The sequence below is a fragment of the Prionailurus viverrinus genome, chromosome B2 (assembly GCF_022837055.1).
Source record: "Prionailurus viverrinus isolate Anna chromosome B2, UM_Priviv_1.0, whole genome shotgun sequence".
Taxonomy (NCBI): Eukaryota; Metazoa; Chordata; class Mammalia; order Carnivora; family Felidae; genus Prionailurus; species Prionailurus viverrinus.
The window spans coordinates 142203859-142229468 of record NC_062565.1 but is presented as its reverse complement, the minus strand read 5'-3'; the positions used below and the strand labels follow the sequence as shown (position 1 = coordinate 142229468).

Below are 25610 nucleotides of genomic sequence, written 5' to 3'. Positions count from 1 at the left end.
CTCAAACCTGGCTGGGACTGGGCTCCTGGCTCAATGCGCGACCGCTCACTGCCTCCTAGAGTCAGGGCCGAGCACTGTTTGAAAGAGACCGTATTCAAGTGCAGCGACCATCACTTTGGAGCAGGCAAATGATCCAACCTGGAGCCGGCCTGGGAGGACGCCGCCCTCGGGGCTGGGGTGGGGTCACCACGGGCAGCCACCTTGTTGTCCTCGCCCGTCGGCGGGGGAAGAGAGAGGGTTTGGGGTGAGCCGCCATTCCCCGGACCAGTATTCAGAACGCACAGGGAGAGGAGGTAGCGGAACCTTTGTCCTCCGCCTCACTCTCGCTTCCACCCGGACTCAGTTGGCGTCGGACGCAATTGCGGAGGCCTAGAAACATGGAGGCGGCGGGTGCTGGGGCTGGGCAGCCGTCCTCTCGTCTGGAGGCTCCGGAATCTACAGACGATCGGCTTTTCCTGATTAAAGGTGTGGTGTGGTGTGGTGAGGTGCTGGTGCCCGGGCGAGCTCACCCTGGGCCTGCGCCGAAGCCTCCATTTCCACACACACCCGGCCCTGGGAGACCTTCCCTTGGGCTGCCGCTGAGTTTAGCCGGTGGGGACGGAGATCAGGGGTCGTGCCCATTGGAATCTCCCCTGGGCTTGGGGCTGGTCCCTCGAGATGTCGTGTGTGCTGCATTTCCCCCATCACTCTGCAGTTTCTCTCGTGCCGTCCCCTTTCGAACTCCCACTATCTCGTCCCCCCCCCCCCCCCCCCCGGAGAAAAACTTCATGGCACCTTCCGGGTGAAGAGGGTAAGGGACCCTGCGACGATTCTCACCACTTGGAAACGGATACCTCAGGATGACCGCAAGCACCAGAGGTTTCACATTGCTATTGTTTATGTTTGGCAAGAGCTGCCTAGTTAGCGTTTCTCAAATTTCAGAAGGGACTTAAAATGTAATTTATTTTTTATAGTTTTTAAAATTATTATAATTATTTTTTTTTTTTTCAACGTTTATTTATTTTTGGGACAGAGAGAGACAGAGCATGAACGGGTGAGGGGCAGAGAGAGAGGGAGACACAGAATCGGAAACAGGCTCCAGGCTCCGAGCCATCAGCCCAGAGTCCGACGCGGGGCTCGAACTCACAGACCGCGAGATCGTGACCTGGCTGAAGTCGGACGCTTAACCGACTGCGCCACCCAGGCGCCCCTATTATAATTATTTTAAAGAGAGAGTGCACCAGCGGGGGACAGTGGCAGAAGGAGAGAGAGAATCTTAAGCAGGCTCCAGGCTTAATTCAGAGCCTATTGTGGGTCCTAATCCCAGGACCTTGGGATCATGACCTGAGCCAAAATCAGGTCCCAGGCTAAACCCACTGAGTCACCCAGGCACCTCTAAAATGTAATTTAAAGGAGTGCCTGGGTGGCTCAGTGGGTTAAGCCACCAACTTTTGGTTTCAGCTTAGGTCGTGATCCCAGGGTAGTGAGATCCAGCCCCTCCTTGGGTACACTGAGCACAGAACCTGTTCATAATCTCTCTCTTAAAAAAAAAAAAAAAAGGTCTGAAACTTATTTGTGTATGTCCTCTTAACTTAAGGTGTTTTTTTTTCTTTTCCTCCCTTTAATCCCTCTCACCCTCCATGCCCTACCCCCAAAACTCTTGGCAGGTGGAGTTTTCCTTGGTACTGTTGCTGCAGCAGGAATGGTAGCCGGATTTGTTACAACATTATCATTGGCTAAAAAGAAAAGCCCTGAATGGTTCAATAAGGTTTGTGACAAGGAAATCCATTAATAGCAGTGTTACTGCTTACAGATAGCTGGTAGCCAGTGTGCACAGGGGAAGTGAAAAAAATGTTGGTGGCCTTTCATATTGTTTTAAGAAGTAAACCTGTGTCCACCTATAGATTCAAGAAGTGTACAAATTAATCGTCTTTATTTTCATTAAAGTTTTTTTCATGTTTATTTTTGAGAGAGCAAGAGCAAGCAGGGGAGGGGCAGAGAGAGAGGGAGACACAGAATCTGAAGCCAACTCCAGGCTCCGAGCTGTCAGCACAGAGCCTGGTGTGGGGCTCAGACTCACAAATCAGGAGATCATGACCTGAACCGAAGTCCAAGGCTTAACCAACTGAGCCACCCAGGCACCCCTATTTCCATTTAAAAAGATGTATTTAATTATGTGCTTTCTTAAATTTTAGCAGAACAAGACTAAATCTGGGTAATTCCCTATGAGTTGTTAGAGGCTCCAGTATTTTATGTGCCACTAAAAAAAAAAAAAAAAGTAATGCCATTATCAACTCTTGACATAATACTGATTGCCAGAGGCATTTCGTTTTATTTTTTAAAGTAAACTTTACACCCAACGTGGGGCTTGAACTCATGACCCTAAGATCAAGACTCACATGTTCTACTGACTGAGCCAGCCAGGCACCAGAGGCATTTCTGTTTCAAAAATGTTAAATTGTTGAAGTAAAGTGCGTCTTGTCATCAATGAAAAACATAGGTCAGCTTCTTGAACCCAGAGACCACACATGCGTGTGCACTGCGGCAGCCTTGCTCCCCAGAAAAGGGCCTGACACACAGGTGCTCAATAAGTTTTGGTTGAATGACCATAACCTACTTATGGCAGAAAATTCTTACTCCATGAGCAAGATTGAGTGATCACTCATGTGGACGTATCTACCTCATTTCCCCAGTTGGTGAGGATTTTTCTTTACGTTGAGTTGTTACTTGTTGGCGTGTGTTGTCCTGTCTCTGCCCTCTCCATCCCATATGGTGTATTTATCCATTACTTTATTGCTTCAACAAGTGTTAACTTGGGGATCTTTTATGTGTCAGGCATTGTGCTTGCTAGGAGCCGGAGATACAGAGATGAGCAAAATATCTGCCCTTCAGGAAGCTAGCATCTGGTGCAGGAGACAGATATTAAACAAGTATTTACACAGTTAACTGTATAATTACAACTTGAAGAGCAGTGTTACGTGAAAATCATAAACCAGTCGAGTTCTCTTTCCACCTCAAGCTGCGGTCCATAGAAACTCTTTGGGAGATCTGTAACAGCAAAACTGTTTTCATAATAACACTCAGACATTTGTACTAATGGTATGGAAGCAGTCGGGGGTAAAGCTGCTGGTGCCTTGGTGTAATCAAGGCAGTGGCTCCAAACTACTAGCAGTCACTGTGTCTTTCATTACCATGCACCTGTAGTTAAAAAAAAAAAAAAGCCATAATTGCATAAGACTGCCCTTGTTAAAGCAGTAAAATTATTAATTTTATTAAATCTTAACCCTTGAATGTACCTCTGTAATATTCCATGTGAAGGAACGGGCGGTAGGCGTAAAGCACTTCTGCTTTATACCAAAGAAAGATGTGTTTCTCCAGGAAAAGCAATTGTGTGATTAAGTTGCATGCTGAACTAGCTGCTTTTTTTCCCCATGTAATGTCATTTTCGTTTGAAAGAGCAACTGACACACTATAGTTACTCAGAAGTGGGTATTTGGCAGACATTTCCTTCAAAATGAACAAAACGAGCCTGTGTCTCTTCAGGCACGCATTGTTGGTGTTTGTTGCCAGTGGTAAACTTCGAGCTTGCAAGTGAAAAGTAGATTTTAGGAAACTTGTATCTGCCATTCTGATCTTGATAGGTGCTCAATACTTAAAGGCTTTTCTGGTGAGATTGGTGGTAATATTAATGATGTGAAATTTTAAATATTTAATAAGAGGTGTCAACATTGGGGAGATCTGCATAACTTGGTTAATCAATATTTTCTGAACGATCATAATGCATGGATGAAAGGCCCATTTGAAGTACAGAATAGACTAATGGATTTTAATGTAGCAAAGTAGAAAAATTCATCAGCGTGACTTCAGATTCCAAAGTGCAACTATCTGTGAAGTTTGGGTGTAGCATCAGAAAAGAAAGGCTATTAAAATACTCATCCCTGGGGCACCTGGGTGGCTCAGTCGGTTAAGGCTCAGAGTCTTGATCTCAGCTTAGGTCATGATCTCACAGTTCCTGAGATCAAGCCCTGCGTCAGGCTCTGAGCTGACAGCCTGCAGCCTGCTTGGGATATTCTCACTCTCTCTCTCTCTCTCTCTCTCTCTCTCTCTCCCCCTCCCCTGCTCAAAACAAACAAACAAACATTAAAAAAAAATACTTGTCCCTTTTCTAACCACATACCTCTGTAAGGCTGGATTTTATTCAGATACTTGAAAAACATATTGCAACAGATTGAATACAGAAGCATTTATGAAAATTCATCTGTCTTTTATTAAGCCAGATTTCTAAAAGCTTAAGAAAAATGTAAAACATTGCCTACTTGCACTAAATTCTTTTGTAAGATAGTTGTTTATATTAAATAGGTTTACATTAATCTATATTGGCTTTATTTTTAAATGAAGTAATATATAAAACTTAAGAATTTCTTAGTTTTAATTTCTAATATATTAAATATTAATAGATACAATCCACATAATCAGAAATCTTTGGGATCCAAGCATAAATGGATCCTGAAACCAGAAAGTTTGAGAACCACTGGCCCTTGATGTTAAATATGTTGTGTACAGCTCCACCTCCCCTCTGGGGAAGCATTTGAATTAGAGTATTACCATTGATCCAGACTCTGAGAGGTAAAGGTTTGTAAAGGAGCTCAGAGGTTCTGAAGCAGTTAATACATTTACACTGAGCAAGCACACATTTAAGGATACCACTCAGGCAGTGTACTTCAGAGTCCCTGCGTGGCAGTTTTCTCTGGCACTGATAGTGATAATAATACCTAACATTTGATGCTTGCCATGTGCTAGCTGCTACTGTAAGGGTTGGGTTCACTTAACCCCCATCTCAACCCTGTGAGTTACTGTTACTGTATTGTCCCCATTAATCTGTGGCACACATGGATTAAACAGCTTGCTCACCATGGCGATGTCTCCATCTTTGACTATTTTTGGAGAAGAAATTATTTGTAGCCACTTTTTATTTAAATAATCTTCTGCCCGGAATCTAGCTATTATTTATAATACAGATTCAGATTGCAACTCAGAACTTGAAAATGATCAGCTTTTAGTTGGGGACTGCCTACACTGCTTTTATTTCAGGAGGATGATCATCATTTCTTTAAAGTCTTAATTTCATTGTCTTAGCTGAGTCCCATGCTAGAAAACTTGGAGTTGAAAGGCAATAGTAAGTGATGAGTGAGCATTTTTCTTTGTCCTTTGTTGAATCAACAGAGAAAGGTATAAGCTAAGGTGGCTTAAAAAAAAAAATACATGTACATATGTAATACATATATAATTTCTGTCCTTCCCAGGGAAATAAGGAACTTTTAAGTTTTCTAAAATAAAATTTAGGCACCTAAATTGACCTTGGTTTAATAATATTTGGTTAATGGTGCTGCTTCTGGATGAAAATTCAGGCCAATTAGAAGTTAGTGAATTTATATGAGCTGTGTAGTATCCAGAAAAACGCTCTGAAACTATAGCGTCAGGAGAAAAGGGATAAGAGAGTTGTTTTATCATAGAAAATGGCTAAAGAAAAATCTCTTGAAAAATCTGGTTGGGTCTCATATCTACAAAAAAGTGGTAAGTCAGCAAATATTGAGTATCTACTGGGTCAAGGCATGGAGATCCAGATAAACCAAGCGTCTCCATGTGCTACCAGTAACATTCACAGTCACAACACCTGTGCTAAAATCCTTTATTCAACAGGTTGAGCAATATAAAGAAAATTATTAAAAAAAAGAAAGTCTGGAGTAAATGGAAATACATTTCTAGAAGAAGACAACGTAAATTTTCTATCTCATCGCATTAGCCAATCAGTTTGATGACATTCTAATGGACTTGGAGGAATCTTGACAGAATGTTATAGGGTTTTTCTGGAATAATTATAGTAAAAATAGCAAAGAAGTTTTGGGGGGAAAAACCCAGCAATCAGTGCCTTCAGTGATGGGGTGGTTATTCCCTTTTGAAGGTGTGTTGCATTCTTACTCATCTCTAGTCACATTTGTATGCTGATAGTCTGAAAGTTGTTCTATTATTATGATTATAGATTTTTACCTTAATATTATACCTTGAAACCCAAGAAGAGAGTCATTGTTTATTTTCTCATTTCTCATTAATAGCTGCCATAATCTGAATTTCTACCGTGTGCCCGTATTTTGCATATATATTTAAAAGTCTTTGCAATGATTTAGATTTAGCTCACCTCTTTCAGGAACCCCTCCTTAAAACTTCCTCTAACTGCAGCAATAGACTAGGTGCCCTCCTCAGGGACCATGTATAGTTCTACTGTTGCACATTACATTTAGATCATAATTTTATGAGTCTGTGTCCTCCCCCCCATTGATTGAAATCTTTAATCAGAAAGAAGTTACTCTATTTACTTTTTTCTCTTCAGTATCTAGCAAAGCTCCTGGTAATTCCTTGCACATTCAAATATCTGTCAGAGAAGTTGTGACCTAAGTCCTGCAGTTATTAAGTAGCAAAGCTGGTATTTGAACTTGGGTTGGTCCGGCTTCCCAATATTATGATAGAATTCAGAGAGTCAAGAATTTCAAACACTCCCCAAATAATTACTCTTTCTGAACTGGTGATTTTTTCCTTTCTGTCTTCATCGCAGGGAAGTATGGCCACGGCTGCCTTACCGGAGAGCGGGTCTATCCTTGCCTTGCGAGCCTTGGGTTGGGGCTCACTTTATGCGTGGTGTGGGGTTGGTGTGATCAGCTTCGCAGTCTGGAAAGCTTTAGGAGTACACAGTGTAAGTAACTACAATCCTATAATTGATATCTGGAATGTTTATTCTACTTTCTGTGGTCTAAATCTGCCTGATTTTCAAGAACTGTGTGTGTAACCTATACCCCAAGCTAAAAAGCTATATATTAGGAATGATTGGCTTTTTTTTTTTAACTACTGGTAGGAAGTTCTGTGGACCAGGCTCTTTGTGACAGGTGAGAATCAATGGTGGTTTGGAATGGGTGGCAGCAGTGGAGTTGACGAAAAGAAGTTCTAGGTATATTTTGAAAGTAGAGTCAGCAAGGATTTGTTATACATCGGATGTGAGCGGTGAGGGAAAAAAAATGACTTCAAGGATCTCCAAGGCTTTTGGCCTGAGCAGCTGGAAGATGGACGGGGACCAGTGTGAGAGGAGCAGGTGCTCGGGGATAATGTCAGGAGCTCAGTCCGCGGCCTGTGAGTTTGACGTGCCTATTAGATGGCTAAGTGGAGAGTCAAGCAAGCAGTTAGGTGTAGAAGTTTCGAACACAGAGGAGAGGTACGAGGTGAAGATGTAAACTTGAGACTCTTCGATATTTAAAGGCAGGAGACCAGGTGAGTTCACCAAGGCAGTGAACGCAGGGAGAAAAGAGGTCGGAGGAAGGAGCTCTTGGGCACTCCCAAGGTGTAGACGCTAGGGAATATGGAGGAAATTAGCAAAGGAGACCTCTCTACCAAAGAGCAAAAGCAGGGAGAACCGGGAGAATGGTGACTTGGACACGAGTGAAGAAGGTGTACACTGGGGATAAGTCATGTGAGATGAGACTGTTAGTTTGCCACGTGAGCAGTGTGGCAGTCCTTGGTGGGTAAAACTTCAGTGGGGTGGTACAGAAAAGAATGGAGGAGAGAGATCGGAGGCAGTACATATAAGCACATCTTGAGTTCTGCCATAAAGAGAAAGAAAGAAATGGGGTCATAGCTAGAAGGGGCCTGAGATCAAGAGAGGGTTTTTTTAAGTTGGGAGAATTAACAGCATGTGTGCGTGCTGATGGGAGTGATTCAGTAGAGGGGGAAATTGCAAGGGAGGGGGAATGATAGGTATTATTATTATTAAAAACATTACTATATTTTTCACATTTGGTTTAATCATAACTAAACATCAGCATTATTGTACTTTTCACTCAGAGTATTCTGACGAATAGATGTTGCTTTTCTCCTAGTCTGACACTTATTTTTAAAGTCACTTTGCTGGCTAGTAACTGTTTATGACAATAAAGTCAGGTTTACTTGGAAAAGTGAGAAGAGCCGTGACTGAAGATTTTTTTTCTAAGATTTAATTTAAATTCAAGTTAGTTAACATATAGTGTACTATTGATTTCAGGAGTGGAATTTAGCGATTCATCACTTATATGTAACACCCAGTGCTCATCAGAACAAGTGCCCTCCTTAATGCCCATCACCCATTTAGCCCCCACCAACCTCCCCACGATTGAAGATTTTTGATGTTTTTTGTTGTGTCCTCAATTTTGCTTTTGACCAATGTAAAATCTCTTCTTCCATTGCAGATGTTGTGCCAGACATTTTAGACCTAGCAGATTACTTAATCTTCACAATAATTATGAAGCAGGTAGTAATATCCCCCATTTTATAAATGAGGAAATTGGGACTCAGGTTAAGCCATTTTTCCAAGATCACACAGCTTATAAGGTATTAATATCCCCCATTTTATAAATGAGGAAATTGGGACTCAGAGAGGTTAAGTCATTTTTCCAAGATCACACAGCTTATAATTGACAGAGTCAAGATTTGGATCCAAGTCTGATAGTCTTTAAAACCTAGATTTTTTTTCCCCCCAATGTTACCTCCCTTAGCTAAGATAGGAAATCAAGGAGTAGGTGGAAGGGGCCGGGATGAGGGGAAGGAGGTGGTTAATTTGGTTTTGATTATGATGTGATCCACACCCACACATTCTTAGTAACTTGACAGGTTTTACTGGGTATCTTCACTGTGGGTCTCATCTCCCAACATTGTAATTAACATCAGTCTGGTATAGGACCGGCCATTTTCTCATAAAAAGGAAGACCTCCTTTTAGCCTTCATCTGCAGTAGAAAAGTCTTTAGGATATAATGGTAAAGCAGTATTCATATGTATATATAATATGAGAGCAATTATTGAAAACAAGTGGAAAAAACTGAGAGAAAATACGTCTGGCAGAAATTTGAAGTTTTTGGGGTGCCTGGGTGGCTTGGTCCGTTAAGCCTCTGACTTTGGCTCAGGTCATGACCTCACTATTCGTGAGTTCGAGCTTCGCATCAGGGTCTGCCAAGACAGTGCAGAGCCTGCTTCACATCCCCTGTCCCCATCTCTCTCTGCCTCTCAACTTGCACTCCCTCAAAAATAAATATACATTAAAAACATTTTTTTAAAAAGAAATAATGTGGGTGAAATATAGGTGTGGGGGTGAATTTTTATTTTACTTTTCTGTGTTTCTTAAATGTGTATTTTCACAATAGAACCCTTTTGAAACAATAGTGCTAGATTTTATTTTTATTAATTTATGCTAAAAATGAAGCACAGCTGCCTAGGAGTTCACAAAACCCCTTCAACTATGTATGAAATCTACTTGGGGGCATGAAATACTTAATTAAGCTTTTAGTTTCTATAAAAATGATGGTCTGTTAGCACTTTATATTGACTTCATGGAAATGATTGGTGATGTTTCCAGAACTTAGTAATGTAGGTCATAAACTGAGTAATAAAGTTTTAAGATATTTGAAAATATGAATAGTCTTTAAATTAGAAGAGTCATAATAAATCAATCCAAATTTCCATAGACCAACAAAACTAAGTTATTTAAGTTAAGTTAAATGCTCAAGAACTTGGGTTTTATGGGCTTTATGGTGCTATTCTAGCTTCTAGAATGTGAGCTTCTTTGTTTTATGGCACCAATAGGAGGATTATTGCCTAGATAAAATAGTTGAGCAAGAAAAATTATTTTCTGATTGGCACTACTGAATACAATGATACTTGGAATCTTTTTATATATTCATGTCTTTAACTAAAAAGTGGGAATATAAATCTACTCTTTCCCTACCTGTAGTTCATTAGGAATATCAGTTTGATCTCCACATCTGAGAAGTCTCCCAGAAAAATGATTCACTGACAGCTTTTCAAGAGCACACCTTTTAATAGCAGTAGTGTTTGTTAATTTGTTCATTCAAAAGACATTTGTGGGCCTACCCTGATCCAGGCACTGTGCCAAGACAGGACTCCCCAGTAGACCGTTATTATGGAAGACTTAGTTTTTAAGACTCTCTAAGCAAATTCTTATTATATGACCCACTCTGAAGCTTGTGGAAAGCAATATGTATATTTCAGTTCTGCATCTAGAGAGTTTTGATGATAATTGTGAGGTTGCCCTGAGTCCAGTGTGGAACTTTTATCACTATTTACTGCCTCACATTTGGAAATGTCATCTTTCTCTGACTAAAAACAGTCTCAGAAAATGCTGAACAGAAATGGCCCAAGTGTGTGTACTCAATAAATAGTTGATATGACCATTCTAGATAAATTCAGGTAAATCAAAATCAATTCCAGTGTCAAATAATTGTTGGTAGCTACCCTGGACTGTATTAAATTGCCAATATAAACCCAGTTTAAAAAAAAAAAAAAAAAGGGTGCCATCTAATGGCTGAAGGAGAGCGGTTTACATTCCCTGTTTTAATTCACAGCTACATCTGCTGGCCTAAAAGAGAACACGTTGAAATGCTCGAAGCTAAGGTCTTCAGTTTCTTAGAAGTATTTTGGATTTACTCTTTGTGTATTCATAATTATTATGGAATTTCATTTCACATAGAACATGTACAAAACATCGGATATGAATTTGTATTTTGCACGATGGTGTATCATTTAATTAGAGATTCAAATAAAGGAGAGCTAGTGGAGCCTATCTTGTTGTCAGCGTACTGAAGCAGGGTAAGTGTGCCCAGGATGTGAGAGGGGACCCTCCCTGCCTTCGTGGAGGAATCAGTTCACCTTCCGCCTGGGATCAGCTCACCAGTTCCAGCCTGCCGAGCAGTGTTGTGGGCCAGCAAGCAAGGCCCGATTGCTCAGTATGAATTCATCAATTACTTTAAATTACAGTATTTTATCATCTGATTATGACTGAGGCAGCATTAATTTTATCACAGTAACTTAATTGTGAAAAGAATGAGCATTTACCATGGGTTTGTGGTCCCCTGATGCAGCTACGCAAACGATCCTGGGAGACTGCCGTGTTCAGGCCAAGTTCACACCGTGGAGGTCTGATTAGATTGTTTTTATTAGGGGCAGATATTTTAGGTTTAGAGAATAGTTGAAATAAAAGTTTGTCAGTGAGTAAATAAGGATTTCTAGGGATACCAAATAGTAATTCTCCAGTTATCAAAAGAAAAAACCATGCCATTTACAATTATTTACATGTTAACTTAAGCACAAAGACTTAACTTTTCTACCTTTTCTTTTTAAGTATTGATACTTGAAAGGATTTCTGAAAAGGTTGAGCATACTTATGGTTAGACATTTTGCCTTTTTTTTTTCTCCCCTTAGAAGGAAAAGGAAGGAAGGAAAAATGTTGGATGCATAAATAATTCCTAATTGATATGACCGGGAGCGTTAGGCCTTTTTTTTATGCCTATGGACTCGTGTTCAACATTTGTTGGAGGTGAAGTTGTCTTAGAGTGCCGATCAGAATCACCGTTGCTAACATTTACTGTGCCTTGTATTTACTATATTCATGATACCTGGTGTAGTTAGAATTTAGGGATAATTTACACTTGTTGCCCTCAGAGGAGCTAAAACCTCAACAGTAATAAAGCCATGAATGAAAACATTTTTAGTTATTGTGAAATACTTTAAATTGTCCAGAAATTTAAATTTAAAAATTTACTTGTAAATAAAGGGAACTTTTAGTTTTGTTTGTTTTTTTTACCATGGGATACTGTTTTTATTTACATATATTGCTTATTTTTTTAAGTTTATTTATTTATTTTGAAAGAGAGAGAGAGAGAGAAAGAGTATGTGAGCTCAAGTGGGGGAGGGGCAGAGAACACTGGAAAGAAAGAGAATCCCAAGCAGACTCTGCATCTTCATCAGCGCAGAGCCTGACACAGGGCTCGAACTCACGAACTGCGAGATCATGACCTGAGCTGAAGTCAGACGCTTAACCGACTGGGCCACCTAAGCACCCCTTACATATATTACTTATTTAAAATTTTTTTTAATATTTATTTATTTTTCAGAGACAGAAACAGAATGCAAGCGGGGGAGGGGCAGAGAGAGAGGGAGACACAGAATCAGAAGCAGGCTTCAGGCTCTGAACTGTCAGCACAGAGCCTGATGCAGGGCTTGGACTCATGAACCGTGAGATCATGACCTGACCCGAAGTCACTTAATCGACTGAGCCACCCAGGCGTCCCTATATTGCTTAAAGAAAAACATGTTTAGGACCTATCTTAAAATAAAGACGGCTTTGTTTTTTTGTAAAATTATGTACTCATTGTAAAAAAAAAAAACTGTAGAAAAGTACAAAAGACGAAACAAAACTCACCAGAAATCTCACTGAGTTGTAATCACTTACCAAAATAAAAACATCCCTTCAGACTTTCTATAAACATATTCATATAATTATATATAAATGTTGTTTTACTGTACTATTCTGGAACCTTTTTCACTGAATAGCCACAAGAACATCTTTGCACAGTAGAGTCTATAAATCTCCATCATTTTTAATGGCTACATGGTGCTCCATTATATTATAATTACTTAATCAGTCTCCTGCCAATAGCATTTAGATTGTAATTTTTCACTATTTAAACACCATAGTGAACCTCTGCAGGCATGCATCTTTTTGTACTTTTCTTGGTCAGGAAATTTGTCCTAAACACAGATGATGTTATTGTTAAATCCAAGTGCATTTTTAAAATGTCTTTGATATCTATTGCTAAGTGCTCAGTTTATACATTTAGAAGATATTGACAATGCATACAGGTTTCCTAGCACCCTTGCCATTAGTGGCTTCTATTACTTTGAAATGTTTGCCAATCTGATAGACGGGAAATAATCTCTTTCTTTCTTTACTGCATCTCTTTGAAGTCCCTGTCGCTATAAAGGCTTTTATGCAAATAACCTGTGATTGGAGTTTTAACATATCTCTCCAGCACCAGTGTTGCTTCCTCATCTGCTGATAATAGGTTGGTTCTTTCTCAAGAGCCAGGCTTCCTTTTCCTTGAAAATAAAAAGTAAAATATGTAAATAAAACACATGTTAAATATTTCTCTAAAATTTGGCATTCAACTTTGCTATTCTAAGAAAGATTCTTTAAGGGAAGTAATATCTCTTTCCTCTAGGACAATATTGGATTCATTCTAATAAAATGTATTTTCTCCAGCTCTTTTTTGTAGCTGCTGCTAAGTATACTTTTTATGTTAATATTTAGGCTCATTTCTTAATGTCCTTGTGACCAGCTTTAAGGGCTTTTGCTAATTACAGTCAAATCTCTTTCTTTTGACTTTTTGCTAATTTCAACATCTGGTATATCTTATATTAAATATTTTTATGCCTACACCGTTTTTAAGTTACTCATTTCAAATGAAGCAACATTGTGAATGCTAGCACTGCATATGTCAATAAAACTATGGAAAAGCTTAGAAGTTTTTAACTTCTAAGATATCTAAGAAGAAAATAGACTGTGCTTTGTACTTCTCATTGGTTTGGTCAAAGATTAAAAACAAATCCGTCTCTTGGCAAATTGTTTAATGGTAGCCACTTCTGAGGAATCTGCAGGGAAAATCTGAAAGGTGACTGAAATATGTCCCTTCTGCGTCCTTGCCTAATCTAATTTCAGAGCTACCAGCTTCTGTCCCCAGGAAGCGGACTTCACTTCCTTATTCTGATTACCATAATGTCAGCTGACCCAGCCTCACGTCAACTTCCTGATAGTACTTACTAGAACACCCAGAACACAGAGTCATCATGATCTTGCACAGATAGTTCCGTCTGTCAAGCTCAGGGCCTTCAAATGGCATGAGCATTGAGGAATATATTCCTGGAATCATTTTCAAATTAATTGGAAGTGGCACTGTGCATCACTTAAATCTAGGTCTGAGGTGACAAGAACATCTCTGTAACCCTTATTTCCCATTCATTGCAGCTCTAATGGGCTTGGCATCCGGTGGTAAGAGGCACTCAGTGTAATGTGGAGGAGCAATTTGGTGACAGAGAGACCGAATCACAGGGACTTGCTCAGTTTAAAATGGGAGATAACAGCTAGTGTCTTTTTTTGGTTTTGGGTTGTTTGGGTTTTTTTTTTTGCCTAAGCCAAGGGGGTGGAAAAAAAAAAATCAGCTTTTTTTGGCATATTGCCAATATACCTCTTCTAAAAACCCACGTTTTCCTTTTATAAGTAAAACAGGGCCCCAAGCATTTTATAATATAGGAATGTGCAACCATTACTAGAAAAGATCAGGTCTGCCATGAAAGCCTTCTTGTTCCAAAGCCTGACACAAAGCAGGCTTAATCACCTCAGGAATGTTCCCAGCCTTACTCCACCAGAGGAAAAGTATCCTTGATTTCACTTGGGTTTTCCTTTTCTTTGTCCTTATTTCTTCTACTGAGCACAGAAAATTGGACTCACGTGAGCAGATCTCTCTAAATAAGGCATTGTGGAGTGAAGACCTGATAGCATGTGTCTACCTTTGTTGCGAAAGGTACCTATTCTTGGTCACTTAGAAATCTCTAAGACTCCGTGAAAAAATTTATATGTGTATGTTGGTATATTTATATATATTATTAGTCATTTACCGGTATATCAGACAATGAAGTGGTCTCTCCAGTAGAACTTTTCTGACTGAAATATTTCTAACAATTTTGAGAAGAAATCTTTTTTTAAATGTGCTGTGTATCTTTCCACAATGTAACTTGTGCTGAACATAATTTCACTATTTTTTGATGACTCGGATACATCAGTTTGCCTCTTGTGCAAACGAATGCTGGGCTTCTATAGTTCTTTATTCGTTTTGTAATTTTTCTCAATCCTAGTTTGGCCCTTACTTTTTGTTTCCCACTATCCCATCTACTTCTGAAATGCTGCTGCCTTATTTTACACATTAGATGCTAGTTCCTTGCTTTGCCCTTGAATTTTCTCCTTTGCAGGCTCCATCCACTCTGGTGGCTTCATCCACGTGCAGAAGGTTGCCAGGTCTGCATCTTGAGTCGACCCCTGAGCTCCTTGCTCCTGGACCCACTCGACTGGATGCCCTGCAGGCATCACACGTGTCCCCACCTGCATGGTCATTCACCACCCCTCACCCCATCCTCACCCCATCCCCTCCTCCTGCATCACTCAGGGGAATGGCACCATCATCCACAGAGCTGCCCAGAGAGAAAAGCTAGATTCTGTTCACGACCACACTCTTTGTCACCCCTGTATCTAAACAGTCACCAAGCCTTGCTTCTCCCACACCCCCACAGCCACTGTAGTCGGGGTGTCTCCCTGCCTCAAGATGGTCACGACTAATCTCCATTCACCCCGCCTCCCGCCTGGCCTCTCAATAGTCCTTTCTCCACACTTTGCAAGAAGGCCATGGCCTTCATCTTCCCCAAACTTCTCCCTGCATCTGTACCACTCACTCTGCCTTGTTCATGTCACCATGGACAAGGTGGCCATGCTGCTACCAAGGGCTGACCCCTACCATCTGCCAGAGGATCTTGCTTCCGGAATTATCCTCAGCCTTAGCTGTCGGTTTCCCCTCTGCTGCAGCGTGTACAGACATGTTCCCGTTTCTCCCGCCTCTATAAATTCTCTCTGACATTCCTCATCTTTCTCCAGCTACCAGCCCATTCGTCTGCTTCCCTTCATACAAAAGATCTTTTGCAGGGCGCCTGGGTGGCTCAGTCAGTTGAGCGACCTGCTCTTGATTTCAGCTCAGGTCCTGATCTCAGGGTCGTGGGATGGAGCCCGGCATTTGGCTCTGCACTGAGTGTGGAGCCTACTTAAGGTTCTGTGTCTCCCTCTGCCCCTCTCCCCTGCTCAGGTGCATGCTTTGTCTCTAAAATGAAAGGAAGAAGGAAAGAAAGACGGAAGGGAAGGAAAGAGGAAAGAAAGAAGGAAGAGAAGGGAAGGAAAAGATTTCTGAAAGTTGCCATGGTCACCGTCTGTGCTTCCTCCCCTTTCTCTCCTGTCCTGAGAGAAACTGCTGGGTAGGGTCACCAGTGCCCTCCTTGTTGCCACACCCAGGTCTTTATCATTCTGTTAGTTGACTCTCAGCGACATTGACACAACTGAGCATTCTGTCCTCCGCAAAACACTCTTTGCTTCCGAGACCCCTTCGACCTCCCTGGCCAGATATCTTTGCACGTCTCCTGTTCTGGCTCCTCCGTGGCAGACCCGGAAACGTGGGAGCATCCAGTGGCTTCCCACTTGGGCCCATCTGTTCTCTTTCCGTCCTCGGTCCCTCGCTCCGCTCACCTCGTCCTCGGCATCTTCAAACAACCATGCAATCTGTTGCCAGATTTGCCTCACAGCTGCGTGTTGTGCGTCGCCGGTCGTGGGTCCGAGAGGCACGTCCGTGACCGTGGCCCAACCACTCGGGGTTCCCGCGCCTCCGACGCCCCCTCGGTCTGTCTTTCCCACTTCGGCCACTCCCTCTCCACCCCCCACCCCCCCGACGGCTGTTCCAGCCAAACCCCGGCAGAGACTCATCGTGGGTTCTCTCATTTCCCTTTATCCCCTTCGTCTCATCCGTGGGCCAGTTCTGCTTGTTAGCGGTGCCGCGAGACACAGCCTGGCTCCTCTCGTGGCCCCCACCTCCCCTGGCCTTTTGCCCAGCGCCCTGGAAGTTTCCCGGCCTCTCCTTCCCTTCCCCCGAACGTCTCCTCCGCGCAGCGGCTGGCAGCTGGGGATACTCGGAAGGTCTGAGTCGGATCGCGTCACTCCTCTGAAAAACCCTGCAGCGGCTCCCGCTGCAGAGGTCGCCGTCGCGCCCTGCCCCCGGCTCCCGGCTCCTCCGGCACCGCCACGGCCACCGCCCCCACGCGCTGCGCCACACCAGCCTCTCCCCTCGGGCCCCTTCCTCCGGCCGGGCCAGGACCCTCCCTCCCCAGGCCTGCGCTCCGCCGCTCTGGCGTGACATTTAGAGTTTCAGCCCAAATTTCTTTCACCTCCTCAGAGAAGCTTCCCCAGACCATCTGGTCCGAAATACAGTAGCCTCTTTCCTCCCACCACTCAGTTCGTCTCTGACAGCATCCTGTTTTCTTCTCTTCACAGCACGATTGCGAAAGGAAGTTCTCTTGACCATTTTCTGGTCTCAGCTGTCCTCACAAAAAGAATGTCAATTTTGGGAATAGAGACCTCATTTGATTCGTTCACTGTTGTATTCTCAGCACCTGTAACAGTGCCTAGCACAGAGGGTGCCCCCTAGGGCACACGGTTTCTGCCATGTCAGTGGCTCGCTGTTCCCTTGAGAATAAAATCCACGTTCCCTGAGATGGTTTGGCCCCTCCGTGATCTGGCCCCTACTTCTTTAACCCGTCGGTTCCTAATGGGGGCAGTTTTGTCTTCCCCTCCCTGCCGAAGAAAGATATTTGACAGTATCTGGAGACATTTTTGGTTGTCCTAACTGGGGGAGCTACTGGCAGCTAGTGGATGGAGGCCAGGGATGCGGTTCCCCACCCAGCGCTGCACCGGCAGGCCCCGCAGAGCGATCTGGTGCCCGTGTCACTGGTGCTGCGGTTGAGAGTGGCCCTTTCTCTCTGTTACGCCCAGAGCTCGAGCCGGGCTGAGAGGCCTTGTTCTTCCTGGCCTCTGAGCCCTGTCCCTGCTGATCTCCCCGCTGAGCACCCCTCGCTCTTCCTACTGTTCCTGATGCTGGCTCTGGTCTTTGCCTGATTGGAGTCTTGAGGCAAACTAATCTTTAAACTTCACAACAGGGAGTTCATCCATTTGGGCAGTTTTGAAATTATAAAGGTAACTTCTACCATTAGGTAAATTTAAGTTTGTACCTAAATTGAAGATAACGTCCATATACAAACATTCTTTATATTGGTTTTTTTTTTTTTTTTTTTTTTTTTATGAATAGAACTGTTATCCAGGACTGTGGTATTATTTTTATGAATCCAATCACAGAGAATACTTGGAGTGAATTAATAAAACCACACCTATTCAGTTAGAGCCTATAGCCATAAAATTAAATTTTGTCAGTTTTTAGCTACAATTTGGGATGTTTAAACACATACCAGTGAATTTCAATTGCCTTGTTTTCATGTTTTGTCCTACATTAAAATATTTCCTTTTTTTCCTTTTGAATTATTAATACATGTAGCTCTTTTAAGTGCATCAAAGATTGTGTGTAGATGATATCTTTATCTTTATTTTTATTTTTTTAATGTTTTATTTTTGAGAAAGAGAGAACAGGAGCAGGGGAAGGGCGGGGGGTGGGTGGGAAGAGAATCCCAAGCAAGCTCCGTGCTGTCAACACAGAGCCTGAGGCAAGGGTCAAACCCATGAACCATGAGATCATGACCTGAGCCAAAGTCAGATGCTTAACCAACTGAGCCACCCAGGCACCCCCATTTTCATGTATGTATGTATGTATGTATGTATTTATGTATGAGGGTGCATGAGCAGGGGAGGGGACAGAAAGAGAGAGAGAGAGAGAGAATATCTCAAGCAGGCTCCACCCTCAGTGTAGAGCCCAACATGAGGCTTGATCCCACAACCCTGGAATCATGACCTGAGCTGAAATCAAAAGTTGGCCTCTCAACCAACTGAAGCACCCATATACCCTAGATGATGTCTTTAAAGAACAGAAGTGAGATTTGGGTTCTTTATTAGATGAATTTGCCAATCCCTGTTATGATATTTGAATACCATAAATGGAAGTTGATCCCAATGTTGTTTTGCAGTGACAGTCTACCTTTGTTCTATCAGGAGACAAAGCTGTGTGGCCCTGCTTTTGTCCCTCCCCAACATTCCCCGTATTGCTGACAAAGGAAACTACATAAGGTGCTGGTATTTCTAAACACCCCCACACAAGGATTACAGAGTTGTATAGATTTTAGTACATGAGCAATAGAATCATAGCCCACTAATTTGTTTTAAAACTACAATTTGCATTTTATGATTTTTAAATCACAAAGAAGACTTTTAAAATAATTGTGTTTATATAATGCTCTACTTGCTTGCTGGTGAGTTTACAGCTTATAATATTAATTAACACTTCTTTCATTGCAACTTCTTTTTTTCTTTTTTCTTTTTTTCTTTTTTTTCAAATCAAGGGTTTTATGCAGTGGTTACTTTTTAAAAGCTTTCCAAAGAACAAAATATTTGTTTAAAGAATGAAAATATTCTTTCTGCCATTGCATATTTATTTTACTGTGTTTCTAGCACTGTAGAATTTCTTTCTTTTATTATTACTATTTATTTTTTATTTTTTTGTGTGTTCTAACTTGGTAAAGGGAGGTATTGGCTTTGGCTTTGGAAACAGTTAAGAAATCTTTTAGCCTATCCATAGCTTTGTCTAAAATTTATACATCAGCCTTGCTAAGAAACCCCAAACAGGCATCTACACATTTTACCTTTCATTTAGAACTCTGGTACTAGGTGGATTCTCCAGCCATACCTTTCTGTTTCTCTCACCTTTAGCCTTACTTCACTCGGCTCTATATTCATTCTTTTTTTTCTTTTCAAGATTTTTATTTTTTTAAAGTAATCTCTATGTCCAGTGTAGGTTTGAACTCACAACCTTAGATCAAGAGTCGTACGCTCTATTGACTGAGCCAGCCAGGCACTCCTCTACTCCTTTTCTACCATGAATATTTACTGAATTTGCTTACCAAGCTGTGTTCTTGAGGATAGTGATATGCTATAAATAAAAGGTGATCCCTTTGGAGTGACAGATTCATATGTAATTACACTTAATTGTGTGTGAGAAATCCTATGATGGAGAAAGGTGCAAAAGACACTGGTGGCGTAGGATTTTTAAAAGTCAGTTCTGCTGGGGGGGGGGTGGGGGGGGGGGATGGAATATTTGGACCAGACTCCTAGATAGAAAAAGGGCCAGAGAGCTGGGGATGAGAGTCCAGACAGGTGGAATAGAATGGCTTAGTTGGAACAATTTGTGGTCCAGAGACTTGCTGGTCATCTTTTATTTCCTGCTTCCTCCTTCCTCGGTGATGTAATCAAGCATCCTCCTCCCATCAGCAATAATATTATACTGCCTTTTGAATAGATCATTTGAGTTAGGTTTTCCATTCGAAAGGAATAAGGAACCACCTCAGACAGGTCATTAGGGAGTTGTCTGGCTGTATCTGACTTCGCACATCTTTGAGTAGACCTAAATCTGCTGTGGAGGTCATGTACATGTCTTTGTCTTTCTCAGTTCTTCCCTTCTTAGCTCAAGACTTACTGTAAATAAAAAGCTGCTTTGTTTGAGGTATTTTTACTTTGGAGAGTGTTATTTTCTCAAAATTGATTTAGTTGTGGCTAAGGGGAAAAGCTGAAGAGGCAGCTGTCAGAGATTTTATTTCTGAAGAGGTTCAAACTCTAGAAAGAAAATTACTATAGAAAGAAGTCATCTAGCTAAGAGTTGTTATGTGCTTGAATTTCATCCTCAAGAACACTTATCTTGGAAAATGACTTGACTGGTCAAAGGAATCATTATAGGAAGAAGGTGGGACCAGGCATCAGGTTTAAATATTTCTATTCTGCCTGGGATAGAAGAAACTGCAGCTATCAAAAGTTGGTCTTTTAAAAGGATCCCTCTGTGATGTTAGCCACCATTAAATAAAGATGATTGTTTTTAAAATTGCAGTTGTTAATTTGGCAAATGGTTACCATAAAACTGACTACCAGTGTGGAGAGCACTCATGTTTGTGATGCTGTCACCACTTTGTGTATCATGGAGCTTGTGACCCTGTGCCATCTAAACAGTACGTCTGGTCCCTGCTAGAGTGCTGAGTCCCACCGAAACAGGGTTGCAGGAACCCCACTAATTGCCACACTTGCCCACCCCTCACCAACTGCTTTGCTCATTGTTCCTCTCTTCCTGGACTGCACTGCGGTGACAAAAGAATATAGATTTCTAAGTCCTGAATATAAAATATTCATTTTGTGGAGATTTGGTGTTCTGAAACCGAAATCTTTTTTCTGACTGGGAGGCGGCTGTGTGTGCCAAGAGCCCTATTAGGGAAGAGCATATTGCTTTTTTTTTTTTTTTTTTTAACATTTATTTTTGAGAGACAGAGACAGAGCATGGGTGGGGGAGGGGCCGAGAAAGAGGGAGACACAGAATCTGAAACAGGCTCCAGGCTCTGACCTGAGCCGAAGTCGAACGCTTAACCGACTGAGCGCCCCAAGAGCATATTGCTCTTAAAAGGAGAGGAGAACTTTGAGGAATTATTACATGGTCAGAGTTGTTTTATAAGTGGGGAGAAAGTGCCACTATTTTTATTTGACTTTCGTAGCTTACTGGGTTTATTAGGGTATATATTTATATTTCATCAGATGTAAAGTTGCTATCTCCTTAGAAACTTCAAAGGAAGTTCAGAAGACTGACCAGAGAAATGCAGTGGAAAGCAAGATATACTGATATTTATTTTACTGCTTTAATCAATAATCTGATCTGTGCGTTGGTCAAAATTTGCCAGTTTAAAGACCTTTAACATAGATCTTCATTTGAATAGAAGGCTACATCCCCACCTTTCTACCTGAGAAATTTTTAATCAGGACTGTGAATCACACGGTTTCCTTTGGCATGAGAAAGTAGTAACGGCATCTCCCTTTGAGTTTCTACTGTTGGACTAGCTCACAGTCGGCCCCTTCCCCTTATTTGCCAGCGCTGTGACTCCCCCCCCCCGCCCCCCCCCCCAGTTGTGGATCATGGTCGTGACTGGTACAAAGGCAGTGGAACCTCTCCAAATAGAAAATTCTCCAATTGGATACAACTTAAAACAGGAGCCCCGCTTCTCCTGTAGACGCAGAAAAATGGTGAAGGCAGCCGTTTGGAGACAGACAACACGTACCTTATTCTTTCTGGCAGGGATACAGTTCAGAAAATCTAACCCTATTTTTATCTGTACCTACTGGAATTATTTCTACTTGGCATCTGTAGCAAAAATAGAAAATCCGTAATCCCGGGGATCTGGGTTGGCCCATTATACAAGTTAGAAATGGAAGAGAATTCATGTGTGTAAAACAATCTACGGAATTAATTTGCCAGAGAACCCTTTTTACCACCCCAGCCTGAGCAGACATGCAAAGTACCACTCTGGAGGCCCTTGACATGCCACGCGAGCCTGCCCACTAGCACAGCTGCGGTAGTGGGCTGCGGGGCCCTCCGACGCCGCGGCCACGCACAGCCGAAGTAGTTGGGGGGGACGCGGTGCCATCCAACTGCCACGGCCGTGCGCAGTCGCAGTAGTGGACCGGGGTGGGGGTGGGGGTGGGGGTGGGGGGGGGCTTCCAACCACCAAGGCCTCGAGCCGCCGCAGTAGCAGGTGCAGGAGGTGTCTAACGGTCACCTGCTGCTCTGTGCCCTCAGGTCACAGACCTTGTCTGCAGTTTTCTTCCTTTCTCTGCCTCCACCTCGTGAGTGAGTAGCCATGAACTGGTCTGTGGGAGTCCTGCGGGCCGGCCTGAGAGTGGAGGCTGCGAGAGTGAATTTCCTGTGCCCGAGGGGGGCGCTGTGTCCCCGCCAGCCGGCAGGCATCTCCCTTCCGGTCGCCTGGCCCGTCACCCTCGTGTCCAGGATGGCGACCATCAAGTGTGAGCTTATCAAGAATTTCACCTCCGAGGAGGCCGTTCATCACAACAAAGTCTCCATTATAGGAACCGGATCGGTTGGCATGGCCTGTGCTATCAGCATCCTGTTAAAGGGCTTGACCGATGAACTTGCCCTTGTGGATGTTGATGAAGACAAACTGAAGGGTGAGACCATGGATCTGCAACATGGCAGTCCGTTCGTGAAAATGCCGACTATTGCCTCCAGCAAAGATTACCTTGTCACTGCAAACTCCAACCTTGTGGTCATCACAGCAGGTGCACGCCAGGAAAAAGGAGAAACGCGGCTTAATTTAGTCCAGCGCAACGTGGCCATCTTTAAGTTAATGATTTCCAATATTATCCAGTATAGCCCTCGCTGCAAACTGATTGTTGTTTCCAATCCAGTAGATATATTAACTTACGTGGCCTGGAAATTGAGTGGATTTCCCCAAAACCGTGTTATTGGAAGTGGTTGTAATCTGGACACTGCCCGTTTCCGTTTCTTGATTGGGCAAAAGCTTGGTATTCACTCTGAAAGCTGTCATGGGTGGGTCCTTGGAGAGCATGGAGATTCCAGTGTCCCTGTGTGGAGTGGAGTGAACATCGCTGGTGTCCCTCTGAAGGATTTGAGTTCAGATATAGGAACTGATAAAGATCCCGAAAAGTGGAAAAATGTCCACAAAGATGTAATTGCCAGTGCCTATGAGATTATTAAAATGAAAGGTTATACTAATTGGGCCATTGGCTTATCTGTAGCTGATTTAACGGAAAGCATTTTGAGGAATCTTAGAAGAGTGCATCCAGTTTCCACCATAATTAAGGGTCTGTATGGGATAAACAAAGAAGTATTCCTCAGTGTTCCATGTGTCTTGGGAGAGAGTGGTATTGCAGACCTTGTAAAGGTGACGCTGACCCCTGAAGAACAGGCCCGTCTGAAGAAGAGTGCAGAAACACTGTGGGAAATTCAGAAGGAGCTTGAGCTTTAAAGTTGTTTGAAACTATCTTTCAGAAGTTATTGAAGAGATAGTAGGTGTGGGGTTGTATATGTCAAATTTTTTAATAAACTTGAAATTGCTAGAAGTTGGAAATAGGAAAGGAAGTACAATGACTCATCTGTTTATTCCCCAGCTTTTTTATTTAGCATACAGATGTCAGGATGATTTTTTTCCCCCACACAATTCCTAAGTGACTGCATCAAAGGTGTTTTTGTACCACTGATGTGCCAGTACTTGCCATAGACAGAGAGAGAGTTGCTATTTGGTCCAAAAGGATAAAGGATATAGGTTTGTTTATTGTGTTACAGAAATAATTTTCATTAAGTACATGTTAATTTTTTCATTCTGGCTGGCTTACACCTACTGTGTTCATTTATATACTGTTTTTAAGAAGTTGTGACTTTCTCTACAATGTAAAAATAAATATACAGACAGAAGTACTGTAAAGGAGCCATCAGCTGCCTTCGTGTCCCTGTGACAACCTTTCAGGTGGGCCTTAAAAAAAGGCATTATAAAATGAGAGCTGCGAGTGTGTTGGGAGAAGGGGGTGCACATGTACACACATGCTCGTGTATGGACGGCAGTGAAGCAGAAACATTAGTTTAAAATAGGAAAATAGTAGTGGTCTGGGTGGTAGCAGTTATAAAGCGTTTAATGCAATATAAAGTATGAAGTGTAAAAAGATAGAAAAGAGCTTTTAGAAAGAGACCTGACAGAGGTGGCAAGCGTTACTGTCATTTATTTGTCAGAGAGACATCCCTAAATTTTGTCGCCGCTAAAAATAAAGCCTCTGAAATTATTTTAGAACTGCCTCTGAGAACCTGACCTGTTTGCACATTAAACCGGGAAGCGTGTTACAAGTTGTTCTTGTTAGGCCAGGTCTCATCAGCAGAGTGGCCCTGAGATGCTCTGAGGGCATCCCTCTCGCTCGGTTTACTTCACATTAACAAAGCTTTTGCTTTTGTATTGTGCCCTGTTGTTAATCACTGTCATAAAAAGTGGCTGTTTTAATGAGTGCTTCAGGGATTGTATTTCTCAGAAAGTTACACATTCACTTTTTATTCCTAAATCAATTGACTTTACTATAGATTCTAGACTTTCTGCATGTGATACAGCGAGGGTTTAGGAGAAAGTGAAGACGCTTGTCTGACCTCTACCTAAATGATGTACTAATAACGTAGAAAATGAGAACGATTTTCAAATTCGTGTTAGCCTTCTTGATGCAATTGAGTATTAAATAAATAATATGGTATGTTCAAACATATTTCAGGATCCATATGGACATAAGCCAAGCTAATTAAAATGGAAAGGTACCAGCATCTCCTCTCTAAATAAAACCGGTCCTGCTTAGTTGAATTTTACCAGGTAGACAGGACAGCAATCCACCCCCAAAAATGACCCTTTACCATACTGATCAGAGCTCCCATACTATTTTATTGGAAACATCTAGAAATGTTCTGACTACCCAGGAAGCAGTGTCATGTAATGGGACTAATTGATGTGCTGAGCTCTGAAAGTGGGAAGAATGTTGGTTTGGTTCCAGACGATTCTAAGAGCTTTTTAAGCTTAACTGCACAGAGTTCTTCTTCCCCTTTGTCCAGCCCTTGAGTTTTTATTCAGCCATGTTTCAGCCAAGATTAATGTAATTTTGAAGGGGATCAGAGCACGCCTTAGGTCTATTTTGTAATTCTCTTTACTATGTCAAGTCAGAGTAGGCTGGGTTTGCTACAGTGAAAAACAGTCTCCAAGTGTGTGGCTCAGGGTTTATTTCTCTCATTAAATCCACTGTGGGTTTACTTGAATCTCTAGGGGAGCCGTCCTCCACAGGTGGCTTTGTACCTCAGATTGCTTTGATCTTAAGGCACCGCCATCGTAACCCAGGTTTCCATGATTTCTATGGAAAGGTAAGAATGGCCTGGAAACACCTGCAATTAAATGCTTACCTGGAAGTGATGCACATTCCTTTTGTCAGAACTAGTCATGTGGGTACCTAACTTAAAGAGGGTGGAGAAGTATAACCCCCCCCCCCATATCTGGAAGTACATGACTACTGGCTATCAGTGAACATTAATAATAATCTGCCATACCATTCTAAATAAAATGGTAGCCATTGTAAGAGGTACATGTGCTTTTAGAG

The 25610-nt window shown here is 42.2% G+C and overlaps 2 protein-coding genes across 7 annotated transcripts in view; both read left to right on the top strand.

The window, feature by feature from the left end:
• Positions 1-346: 346 nt before the first annotated feature.
• The window catches only part of TMEM242 (transmembrane protein 242), a 30151-nt gene continuing 4887 nt past the window's right edge, over positions 347-25610 (top strand). The window contains exons 1-4 of one of the 5 annotated variants that reach the window (XM_047858962.1): positions 347-465; positions 1647-1747; positions 6590-6727; positions 16986-17993. In XM_047858962.1, the coding sequence (XP_047714918.1) occupies positions 378-465; positions 1647-1747; positions 6590-6727; positions 16986-17012 (354 nt within the window). In that variant the 5' untranslated portion in view covers positions 347-377 and the 3' untranslated portion in view covers positions 17013-17993. The other 4 variants (XM_047858964.1, XM_047858963.1, XM_047858960.1 and 1 more) reach the window with 4 other exon arrangements.
• On the top strand, positions 6650-23923 carry LOC125165733 (L-lactate dehydrogenase A-like 6A). 2 transcript variants are annotated; one of them, XM_047858958.1, is made up of 2 exons: positions 6650-6727; positions 22258-23923. In XM_047858958.1, exon 2 carries the CDS (start codon positions 22319-22321, stop codon positions 23462-23464), a length of 1146 nt encoding a protein of 381 aa, XP_047714914.1. In that variant the 5' UTR covers positions 6650-6727; positions 22258-22318; the 3' UTR covers positions 23465-23923. The 2 variants fall into 2 exon arrangements, with proteins under 2 accessions (XP_047714914.1, XP_047714915.1); XM_047858959.1 differs by lacking the exon at positions 6650-6727 and adding an exon at positions 12045-14427 and having other exon boundaries at positions 22310-23923.

Excerpts from the sequence above, each read along its gene's own strand:
- LOC125165733 (XM_047858958.1), top strand. The coding sequence starts at position 22,319 with ATGAACTGGTCTGTGGGAGTCCTGCGGGCCGGCCTGAGAGTGGAGGCT.